This window comes from Dermacentor variabilis, chromosome 1, assembly GCF_050947875.1.
Source record: "Dermacentor variabilis isolate Ectoservices chromosome 1, ASM5094787v1, whole genome shotgun sequence".
NCBI classification, from domain to species: Eukaryota; Metazoa; Arthropoda; class Arachnida; order Ixodida; family Ixodidae; genus Dermacentor; species Dermacentor variabilis.
In genome coordinates this window covers 253913547-253926250 of record NC_134568.1, presented here as the reverse complement: position 1 = coordinate 253926250, position 12704 = coordinate 253913547, and the positions used below count along the sequence as shown (strand labels likewise).

General features: G+C 41.4%; 1 protein-coding gene across 1 annotated transcript in view; it reads left to right on the top strand.

Moving 5' to 3' along the window:
* Positions 1-12704, top strand: part of LOC142561436 (G patch domain-containing protein 1) — a 91779-nt gene that overhangs the window by 48417 nt on the left and 30658 nt on the right. Inside the window, exons 7-11 of the mRNA XM_075673447.1 lie at positions 790-996; positions 1336-1602; positions 6848-7023; positions 10828-10955; positions 11804-11916. Of these exons, the coding sequence (XP_075529562.1) occupies positions 790-996; positions 1336-1602; positions 6848-7023; positions 10828-10955; positions 11804-11916 (891 nt within the window). The remainder of the gene's footprint in view (positions 1-789; positions 997-1335; positions 1603-6847; positions 7024-10827; positions 10956-11803; positions 11917-12704) is intronic.

Here is a 12704-nt window from a genome sequence, read left to right as displayed (position 1 = left end):
CATTTCTTTTTCTCCTCGTCTCTCCCCCCTTCCCCCCGTCGCTGCGCACTTTCGCTGAATGCATCGCACACGAGCTGTTCTGATTGTATGGTTTCGCACAGTGCATGATTTTGCGCACTGTGCACAAGGACACATGACTAGTGATATAATTCAGTGCTACATGAATACTGAGGCAGAACAAGCAGATCGCAGAGCGTGATCACGCGTTGGAACGCGGTAGAAAATGGCATAGTTTCGGTACCTATGCACGTGACTGCACGACCATGGGAACAAGCAGCTGAAGCGAAAGTATATCTCTCTTGCTTCAGTGCAGAGTAAAGCAAAAAACACGCAGACATTCCCTTCGTGTGTTTTATTATTTCTCTAAACTTCAGTTCATCAATTCAAGCAACAGATCACACAAATAACAGATGTTGCCTTCAATAATTCTCGAAGTCACATGTCACCACGAGCGATGTCACAATGCGGACACGAGTACTTAGGCGCAGGCACACGAGTATGTCACCATCTGGCACGGAGCGTGGTCACAGCGAGGGAAAAGAAAAACGGCATTCGGATTAAAATTTCAGACCTTTCCGTGGCACGTAGCGATGTAGTTCTTTGCAAACACGATCGTTAGTGCGCATTGTATGCTCTACACTTGTCAACTCAAAATGGCCAGACCTGGTGAGGGGCCCTTTAAGAATTCTGTTGGCCCTGTGTCTCGCTTTTATTGCTTATGGTTTGTGTGAATATCTGTAGTTGAGTGAATACTGCACATTGGCCAACATATTTGACTGTTTCTTTCAGCGAGAAGGAGCAAGCCTGTACATCAACTGACTAAGATACTGGAAGGCTTTCACCTCGCTAAAGAGCCACCAATAGTGATGAAGTTTTACCCACCACCAGAAATTCCCGCAGATTTTGAACCTATCCACAAGGCCCCTAGGAAAGAACGACGACGCTTTGAAGAACCCAAAAGTAACCTTTGCAAGGACAAGAAAACTGAGCATTCAGGTAGTGAAACAAATTGTTCCTGCAACATCTCAGGAGCATTCAGCAAAATTGCTTTACGTTGAGTTATTTGTAAGTTCACCTTTGTCTCACAGAACTTGTGTTTATGAACAAGAATTTTTAGTGACTTTATCTTATTAGCCTACATATTTTACAGGCATTCTTGATGGTAGTTTGGTGAATGTGTTTGTATGTTACTTTTGTTGCATCTTTAGTTCTATGAGCATGTGTATTGTGAAATATTATTGGTGCCATGTAATATTTCTCCCCCTTTGTGTTGTATGAACTATAATACAACAGGCATGCAGCATTCTGTCTTTATAGTAATACCATCCTTTCCAGGATCTGTCTTTGACCTCATATCGCCAGCTGACAGGGAAAGACTTGAAGGCATCAAGAAAACTGGCAGCACTGAGATTGTGAAAGAAACTGTCAATCCCAGCAAAGCTCAGCCACTTCCGCCTGTTTCACAAACAGCGTCGTCTTCTGACACACCCTCACCTATACCTGTCTCTGAGCCAGGAAAACCCATGAAGCCATTTGCACGGGACGAGGCAAAGCAAAGGCGATTTGAGCAGTATTTGACCCTCTTGAACTCAAACAGACTTGGTAAGTGTAACTTATTTTCATTGCAAGGCTTTTTGGGAAAGACCAGCTTGTGGTTGTGCTGGTAGACACACATCTGCAGTTTCGTGGGGCAGATAGCGTCTTGATTTCTGTCTTTTATTAGCATTATGTCACTGCTCTGTTGCCAGCTCATTGAATTCCTTTTCTCACCCTTTCTTCCCATGTCCGAGTAGGACTTATTCGCTCTGTGCCCATCTTTTCTACTTGTGCACACAATAAGCCCTTATAATTTTCACTAACAACCATGCAGCAACTCCTCTTTGCTTTCACCAAGGTCATGGTGGTTTGTACCGCATGCTCTGTGAGAGACATACACCATATTCACAGCATACTAGATTTCACAGTGCAAATTTGAGACTACTACAATCACTGGCATGTGGATGCATTTTCGTGTGGTACTTTTTACATTTCCCAGTCTTCCTGTTTTAGACAGCAGAAAGAATCGCACAGTGCCTGGGTTGATTTAATTGCCATCATCGGATGTCTGTTGACCAGTGTTGTCACTTTAGTGATTTTCTTCTCTGTCTAGTGATAAATTTTTCTATTTAGCAACCGGCGACTTTTTTTTTTTTTTTTTTTTTTGTGAAGTGACAGAATTGACAACATTTTAGTGACTTTAAAATTAAAAAAGTTGCTTCGAAAATGGCCTTCTAAAATGCACTTTATTATTCAAAAGCTACCTGTCAGTGACCGAGATTGGCTGTACGACATGTAGGCTCTGTGACTATGATGAAGCAATGATTACCTTCGCATCGCTAGGCTTCACCAGTGTGTCAGAATGGAACGAAAACTAAAACAAAAAAAAGTATGTTTTTGACCCAAACGAAAACGTAACTGAAACAGTGTTTATTGTTTTGTTTTGGAGTGAAACTGAAATATTTTTGGTCCGTTTCTGGTTCCGGGGTAAAGTCGGCAATCTGAAACAGACGACATCACGTAATGTCAGCATTAGCACATATCTCATGCTGGGATAGTGCGAGCGATAGCCGATCGAGCGTTCCACTAATCTAAGCCTGCCGCTCAGTGAATTAGCAGATATGCACCATAGCAAAACCCAGGGCTTATGCGCTGAAGAGCTTATCATTTCGTTTTTTACACATACAATGTTTTGTTGCCGAAGTTTTACAGTTTGTTTATGGTCATTGAAGTTCATTTTATCGGAACAGCAGCCTCGCATTTCAGCGAGTACATTCGATGACATGCTGCTTCTGAGATCCTGCCAGTGATTTGACTCAAGGCACTCAGTATCATCTCAGAATTCATAATTCATTTATTGAGAAAAATAAATAGTCAAACCTCGGTATAACGAACCCCGATTTAAAGAAATTCATGATGTAACAAACTATATTTATTTCCCAATCTTAGTTGCATTGAAAACTACTTTTTTTTCGTGATTTAATGGAGTAATTTTGTGACACAGTTGCGATTTAACGAAGTTTTAGGCCGTTTCGAGCATGTACTTGGGGTCTGTGTGGCTAGTAAATCTAGCAAAAAACTATAAAAATGTCAGCCGAGGCAAAAGTCATTTCAAGCATCCTTCTGCACGAAAAGTTTGAGTAGAAAAAACACCATCACAGCATGCATGCCGAGACGCAGTAGGCAGAAAAGACCACTGCGCCATTTGTCACGTTGGTAAACAACTTGCCGTGGTTGCGGGCCGACGGCAGCTCACAGCGCTTGGAGAAACACGAGAGCTGACATGATTCCTTCAAGGGAGTTAACGCACAATAACGTGATCAAGTACGTGCGGAGAGGGTGGGGTAGAGGGGGGGCAGGAGCATGGGAGCCTACCTGGCCAAGATACGAGCCACGCGACGTATCTTGGAGATAATCTCCATGGCAAGTGCAAAGTGCGAGCCGACACTTTTGGTGCCTTGATGCACATTGCGTTCCCCCTTGTCTTGTGTTGGTGGTTGCGTAATCGCAAGTTTCCTAGATACGGTGTGAAGTGTTCGCTGGTGTTATGACTGCAAGTTCAGGGTCATCGAGGGAGATCTGTTACCTGAGTGCATGTGACACCGATAAAACTACGAACCTTTCTTCATGTAGTTGTCTCCTTTTTGTGTCTTTTCTTGTCTTTTTTTTTTTTCCAGGATGGATAAGCGTTTCTTACACTTTCGTTTTTAATTTGTGAATGGCGGCTGCAGGCACTAAGCACGGTCAGCCATGGCGTCCAAGATTTACGGCGCCACATGATGCAAAGCAGACAAATCTCGGACGCCTTGAGCCCCATCAATGCATTGCTCACAGCGCAATCTGCACCCTCACGCTCTGGCACTCGTAACCATGCTACAATGGAGCAACCTTGCGAATTGTTTATAAGTGCTTACTAACAAGATAGTGTCCTAGGAATGCTCTGGGAATTTGTGAAGTTGTTAATAAGGCTGAAATTTCAAAAGCTCAAATTAACGAAATTGGAGATTTAAAGAAATCTTTCACTGCAAGACAACTTCATTATATGAAGGTTCAACTGAATTATGTTTCTATCGTTACATTGACCCGCCGTGGTTGCTCAGTGGCTATGGTGTTGGGCTGCTGAGCACGAGGTCGCGGGATCGAATCCCGGCCACGGCGGCCGCATTTCGATGGGGGCGAAATGCGAAAACACCCATGTGCTTAGATTTAGGTGCACGTTAAAGAACCCGAGGTGGTCAAAATTTCCGGAGTCCTCCACTACGGCGTGCCTCATAATCAGAAAGTGGTTTTGGTACGTAAAACCCCAAATATTATTATTATTATTATCGTTACATTGCTTGAAAAATTTTGCATGGGAACCAAAACTGTTATGAACCGTTACGGTTCTTCTATTTTTTTTTTTTTTTTCGGAGCAGAACTGTAATGGAACTTTTTTCAGTGCAATGAAATTAAAACCAGAATGAAAAACATCTTGTTCTGACACCATGGTCTTCACACTGTTTCATAGCATGGTGGCATTCACATGATTCGCAGTGTGCTCTCTAAATGTATGTTTTTGTTCTATCTCTGTCTGTCTGTCTGTCTGTCTGTCTGTCTGTCTGTCTGTCTGTCTGTCTGTCTGTCTGTCTGTCTGTCTGTCTGTCTGTCTGTCTGTCTGCCTGTGTGTGTGTGTGTGTGTGTGCGTGTGTGTGTTTTAATTCTTTACGAAACCAACTTAAATACATCTTAACATTTCGTGTTTTGTTCTCTCACTAAATATGTTCAGTTGGTGAACACATTGCAATCAGTTTTATGGTCACAATTTAGAATGCAGCAGGGGAACAATAAGACAACTGGCCTCTCGAAAGACCTAGGTATTGGAGCAACTTGGCTTTTTCACACGAGTCTGAACACACTGCTTCCTTATGTCATGGCTTTTGGACAAATCATTACTGCGAGGAGCTTTCGGATAGACCAAGGGGTTTAAGCGTAGTAATTAACATGCACAAAGGTCAAGTAATTATCATCACCACCGTGGTTGCTTAGTGGCTATGGTGTTGGGCATCTAAGCACGAGGTCATGGGATCAAATCCCGGCCACGGCGGCCACATTTTCGATGGAGGCAAAATGTGAAAACACCTGTGTGCTTAGGTTTAGGTGCACGTTAAAGAACCCCTGGTGGTCTAAATTATTCTGGAGTCCCGCACTACAGCGTGCCTCATAATCAGATCATGGTTTTCGCACGTAAAGCCCCAAAATTTAATTAAGTAATTGTCATTGCTGTGTTAATGTTCAAGCTAGTCAATGTCACAGAATTTAGCTCTCCTTTAGGAGTGCGAAGAACTAGAAGATTTTCAGGGATAATGTGGACCAAGTGCCTTTGCATGCTAGGAAAATCATATTAATACTCCTGCTCTTTTGAATCGTGCTGGATTTGTAACCTCGCAATCTGAAGGTAAACGCCAAATCTCAGCTGTCATCGTCCATTGTTGTTTAAGGTAAAATAATTAAGTAATAGGCCACTGCACACTTCTGGTAAATTCACTATTCATTGCTTACCTACATGGAGCCCAGACAAAACTTATTGCATTTTGGTAAGTAAATTACACCACATTAGCTTATACTATAGTATATAGGCAAACGTTTTCGACCACTATAGATAGCGTTCCCATGCTATTTAAGATGCCTACATTAAGTAAGGTTTACTCAAAAGGGTTAGCAGCAATTTTAGTGGCCTTGCAGCAAAATTCACCAATAATTTAGCAATCTTTATGACTCGCTTTAGCAACACGCTTCGAAAAATTATGGTACCACTGCTCTTGGCATCCTCTACAGCTTTTGTATTCACACCTTGGTGATTATTTCTGTGTATTAAAAAATAAATTGTTTGTTAAATAATTATTGAAGCACAATGAAAAATATATTCATGACTTGCACAAATGTTATTTGTGAATAAGTTAGTTTCATTTGTGTCGAACCCTCTATCATTTCATTATTGCTAATGTTTAGTTGTGGCAGCCAGTATATCCAGAATGTCCCAGCTAATGTGCACCAAGTTTAAAAAGCAACCAATGCCTTCTGTGCAGATGTAGCCAACTGTATGTTCTTATCAACTGCCAGAAGAAGCCTCCAGCATTTTTTGTATTCTCCTTAAACAGATTGTAATGTATAATTAACGAGCATTTTTATAAATAGATACAAAATTATACATAATTTCTTTAATGTCAGTGCAGCCTCCTGCAATGCTTTCCACAGCAGTAGTACTCTCACTGTGAACAAACTAAATATGCTCCATGCCTAACTTGTCCGATATGTTAATTTGACAGCATTTATAGTGGCATGGCCAGTTAATTCCTGCGAGTACTTAGCTGACCATCTAGCCTGAGCACGTTACAGTTTTGGCAACATTAAACCATCTGCAAAAGCCAAGTAATTGGGACCGTGGCATAGTCTAACAATTTGCTGCATCAGACAAACCCAGGCAGCACCTTGATTAACCTTGTGGCCAACCTTGAAAAAACAGATATTGTGACTCGAATAACATTAAGATTTTTTTTCCAATTCATAAGAAATCACTAGTTTCCCTGTTATTATGAGTTGGTGTGAGAACAATCAAGGTTATTGTATTTTTTAATTTTTTTGAAGTCTCAAAATTGGGGTGCGTATTACAATCTAGGGCATCGTATTTTTTATTTCTGGTCATGAAAAATTTGGTGTGTGTTACAATTGAAAGCACATTGGAATCGAGTAAGTACGGTACGTAGCTGTTGCCTCACAAAAACTATTGCACAGGTTAATGGTGACATACTCATATTTGCACATTTTCCTGTAGAAGTATTTTCAGCCATGCAACCAGTTAGCATGACAGAGTGGGAAAAGGAAAGAGAACGCAAAGAGTTCCAAAGGGCAGCTATGATCTGCCAGCCAAGCCAGGGCCTGGGATCTCGGTTCATCTCCACCAGAACACTCAAGGATGATGACACCATTGATGTGCCTGTTGATAAAGTGGTATGTTGGTTTGTTGTCATCCTTTTTTCCTTATTTTCTTTTTCCCCTGTTCCGCTAAGCTCCATATCCAGTTTTCAGAGTGGAGGTAGGTAAAGGTTTGTTTTTCTTCTCTATCTATCTATCTATCTATCTATCTATCTATCTATCTATCTATCTATCTATCTATCTATCTATCTATCTATCTATCTATCTATCTATCTAATCTCCTTTTTTCTAGAAATCTCTAAAGGTTTTCATTAAAGCTTTGTGCTGCATTCAGGTGGCTGACAGCTTTCTCTTTCATGTAGCAAAGTCTTCAAATTTCACTGTTGCAAGTTTCGTGACAATGTTTTCAGCGTCATTCTAGGACTAATGGCGAATTCCATTGAGAGGACAGGAGTAGAGCACGGCACAGTGTGGAGTCCAGTGGCAGTGCAGTGAGAGCCGGAACAGTCGACCCGCCGCTGGAATGTGGCGTACATTCGGAGAGCAGGTTGGAAGGGGACGTGTGAGGAGAAATGTACCATGTGACACAAGCAATCGATGTCCCAGCATTCTCTGTGGGAGAGCGGCAAAACACGTGTAACCGTGTTGTGGTTGTCGGGTGTTCATCGGTTCGCGGCCGCGTATAGCATACATTTGTGCAATGCCAACGCATCCTCCGACGCATCTGGTGATAGTAGCTTTCACTGCTGTCACCGTCGAGCATCTCAAGCACTTCAGCAAGGCAAAGACGCTTTGCTGCCGCTGTGCTCCACGTATCCAACGAGAAGCAAGGTTGACTAGAAATGCCAGTATTTGTCGCTGAATCATTGCAAAGCTTGTTCATATCAACGACGTCAAAGTCACTGGGGCCAAAACAGCGACTACGCTTGGCTGCCGCCATTGCCTCCACGCTCGCTGGCTGAAGCAAAATAAATACAAACGAGGAGGATATGACGGCTTTAATCACCTGACTTTCTTCGTACTCCGCTTTTCAGGTGAGAGCAGTGCGGACTGCTCCCGGCTGCTCTCGGCGCAGCGAAACTGCTCTTGTTCTACCACTGCATGACTGTGCTCCCACTCCTGTTCTACCACTGAAACATGCCGCACCTGGAAGAGCACTTTCGGCGTGCTTTTGAGTGCTCCTATTCTCCCACTAGAATTCGTCATAAGTGTTGCTGCTTGCATTGCATTCAGTACAGCCCCAGTTAAGCTTAAGCTAAGCCCACATCCTGTTTGTGTTAGACACTTCTAGGATATTTGGTTGGTTCCCCATGGGTGTGGTATAGGGAAGAAATATAGGCTTCAGCATTGCAGTGTTCACTTTAATTCCATCCTATTTAGTTAGTGCAATTTTTCATTGCAATTGGCATGTCCTCATCATTCATGTTTGTGTGAGTGTGTTTTTTCAAGTGTGCTGCTTAACCAAATCAGTTCTTGCCAGAGCTGAATCTGAGTCTGCATCCAAAATCCCGAAACAGAGCTGAATTTTTATGCTGAAGCTCATGTTTTCTTTAGTATGGCTGCATGATATTGCTTTCTGCCAAATCATATTTCTTGTACTTTTGTTGCTTTGCTTTTCTTTGGACCGCACCTTACCCTGCTGTCGCCCCATGTGAAGGATTACAGGATTACTGGTCAGGCATGAGCTGGGATGAAAAGCTAGGTAACGGGGCTCATTCACATACTAGTCATTCACGGTCAGTATTGTTCCCTTTTTGGGTAAGTCATCTACGAGTGGAGTCATGTCCTGCACCTCACAAGTGGCTTAATCATACATAGTCGACTTCCATTAGTTCAACCTTGGCGGTACTGATAAAAGTGGTTCTTCTTCTTCTTCTTCTTCTTCTTCTTCTTCTTCTTCTTCTTCTTCTTCTTCTTTTTCTGACGCATTAAGTTAAGAAATAGGCAGCAAAAATGCCCAAACAAACCGTTGCTTCATTTGGCAGTACTTACCTAATCTAACGCCTCCAAATCCAACGTGCACCCACTTCTTATGGGCTCACCGTAGGAAGCTGACTCAGAAATTTTACTAGAGCGCCTAAACAAAGTAGAAATACAATTTTCACTCAATTTTTTTAACAAGAAAAATGTAGCATGCCTTTAATTCTGGCCTTAAGAAAAAGACAAAATTGATTACGTTTACCATCTCAAAATGTAAACTTATTTACAGTTAATGTGCATCATCATCATTTTCAGACAGAACTTTATTTATTTGTTTGTTTGTTTGTTTACTTTCATACTCTCAGGGCCAGAGAGCATTACAGAGAGGAGTGGTCTAACAATAAATTATTAATCACAACTTTGAAGGCAGCAGGGTCTTCGGTTGCAATGACAGAGGTGGAACGGTGGTTCCAGTCACCGCTTGTTTTTGGCAAAAAAGAGGCATGGCAAGTGTTAGTGCGGCATAATGGAATTTTAACCTCGAGTTTATGGTTGATCCACGAGGACATGTAATCTGTGGGGAGGAAAAGATCATTTTTCATTTTTAAGGGTTAAATTAGTGTAATAAATTTTGTGAAAGGTTTAAGCAGAAGCACTTGCTCCATGACTTATATGTCAGCTGATGAAGCTTACCTTTCATTGAAGAAACTCTGGCATAGCGAAACTAATTAGCACATATTGGGCAGCAAGGTTCTGAACAGACTGAAGGGCAGTGATTAATGCAGAGCTAAATGACTATCACTGTCTAAGAAACACAACATGTCACCCTCCATATGATACACACATTTGATATTCCAGATTTCTCCAACGACTCTGCAACAATCACAAGCAGGACGGTAGCCCATGCCTAGACTAACCACTTCGCTAGTTTGTCCTACGACGTATTCAATCCTTCGGAATGCCAAGAACATATGGCACGGCTTTGTTGCCACTAGCTTAGCCTGTAAAATAATGTATCTTATGAACTTTTATAATCAAACATTGAGAGCATTGTGTCGTCGTCACCATCCTACACAAGAACTTGTTCTGTCAACATCTTGTGATGGCAACGGTGATGACACTGGCTCTGATGGGATGAAGGTGGTCTTGGTCTTGTATCGAGCTGCATGCTACAAACAAATTTTTGGATCAATTTTTGTGGGGAGAAAAGGCATACATTAGAATCAGGTAAATATTGTAATCATTAATTGTGCGCTGCCATTTTTTGCTTGCAAATTTTCTTAGGGCCGGACAAAAATAGCATTTTTTGGCAGGAGATAATATGTCCTCAATGCACCCACTGCCCCCTAGTGCTGCCAAAACAAGATTCTGCATCCATTGGGGTCACCATTTGGATCAGGCACATGTGTGCCGACCAGAAAAGTTTGAATTATCCGGTGAGGGCCCATTTCAGGATTAAAAAAAAAACTGAATGTTTTGGCCCATGGAAATGCATGGCTTCCATCTGGGACTTTCATTCTGGATTGAATTGATAGAAAAATCAAATTAGCTTGAGTCAGATTAACGAAAGTCTACTGTATACAGTATGTAAGTGGGCTGTCCTTTATGTCTCACCTTCTCACCTTTCTGTAAAGTAAGGCTGTAGATCAATAAAGTCTATTCTTGGTGACAAACTAAAAATGAATGACGAGCTCTGCCCACCATACCGCACTGCACCTGCCCTCTGTGCTCTATAAGGTAGTTCATGAGGGACACTGATATTAAAAGTAGCTTGCTTTCCTTGCAATGTCACGGCAATGAACAACCTTAATTGACTGGCGCGCTTATACAAATTTTGTTTGCATGGATGGACAGCAGTGTATTTGCCGCTGCATTCTTGGGTGGTCATAGTACTATTGCCGTGACGCCTGGCATTCTTTTTCCACATGTTTGTCACTCATATTGCGCTTCTTCATGCAGGAAGAAACTGCAGATGCCACCAAGGCAGCTCAATTAGGCATGTTTGGAAAGCTGACACATGACGAATTTGAGTGGCACCCAACTGACCTCCTGTGCAGACGCTTCAATGTGCCAAATCCATATCCAAAGTAAGCCCTCTTTGTTTCATCTGTGTGCAAACCTTCGAACTTAAGAATGATGAATTTATAGAGTCCGAAGATGTTGGTCACATATTTGTGAGCACATATTATACTAATGCCAAAAATATTCCTTGTACTAAACCAGTTATGCGTGTCCAGCTTTTCATGTGCATGAGGGTGCATTCAAGAATTTCTTTCATTCCTTATTGGCAGAAATTGGTCTTTTATGGAGTACCATGAACGTTTAAATTATCTGCTTTCAGAATTATGCAAGGTTGGTGACAGCAATGTTTTGTAGCTCCTTGAACTGTATGACTTTAATTGTAAAAAGGGACAAAAAGACTACCACAGTAGTTTGCCTTGTGCTTTCTATTTGTATACTTCACATCTTGCGAAGTGAGTGCCAACAGACTAAGACGAGGAAGAACACACACTCATTCTGCTCACAGCCAGGTTTTAATAATGCAGATATACACACCTAAATGAAGAACTGCATATGCACCAGTCCCACAAGCCCATGAAAAACAAAAAGATCCAAGAGACAAATCATGACATGTCACATGCTTTCAAAGAAGTTCATCTTTTCTTTATGACAAAGAACCTGATGTATAAGTAACATATTAATCACTTTTCGTGATGAAAAAATAAGCTTTAAGAACCACTCGTATGGCTTGCTACTTGTCTCAAAACAATATGTTAGTATCATTAAGCTCAGTATCATTAAAAAGCCTGTGTTAGCCACAATGTGTCTTCGTTTACTATACTCAAGATGCAGGAATGTAAAGCGTAATTTCTACAGCTGCTGCTTTCTTCTGGAACTTACAGCTGATGCCCTTGCCTCTTTCTTTTTTTCACAGCTGCAGCAAAGTTGGCCTGGAAACCGTTGCAGTTGACAAGCATGCCATTTTTAACTTTTTGACACCTGTGAATGAAGATAAAAAGCCTAATGAAACAGCCAAAAAGCATGAAGGTGTGGACTTTATCATACCTAAATGTAATTTAGTTTACACAAAGCCTTAATTCAATTCCTTGTATCCTTCAGTCTTTGATAATAACATAATCTGTTAATAGAAGGCTTGTTAGCCCAGTTTACTTGACAGGCTATCTTGGCTTTTCATGTATCATATACTGTCTTCAAATTTGCACTGAAGCATCACTTGTGGAGTGCTTGTATGAGCATTGGCAGGCTGACAAAGTGTTCATTCTGCCCTTAGGACATGAATACAGAATACAGCCCTGTAGGAGAACTGGTACTCTCAGATAATGTTATTGCAGACTTCACTTTTAATGCAGAAGATAGCATTTATTACTATGAAATGCAATTTGGAGCTCCCCACATTTATCCACACATAGTTGAATGCCTGTGAGCCATTGCATCAGCAAAGTTTTAATTGAATACTTTGGACAACGCCATGTGTGCACCACTGCTCTTAAAGACTCATTTCCATTGTATTTCTGGGCTCCTTGATCGAGATATCGGACTTTCGGGCTTCTGTTATACAGTTAAACCTCAATATAACGAAGTCGGTAGAATCAGCACTTTGCTTTGTTATATCAAAATTTCGTTGTATTGAAATTCAACCTTTTGTGCAAATAATTACAGTCGCCGATTAATTTTTCTTACATGGAAAGGGGCCGCAGAATTTTTGAATTATTGGGCAATCAAAAAAAGCAAATTTGAATGAGAAAACAATTCATTTTAATAAATTTGGGAGTCGGCGATGAATGATATGGTTTCAAGCCACATACATCAACGCT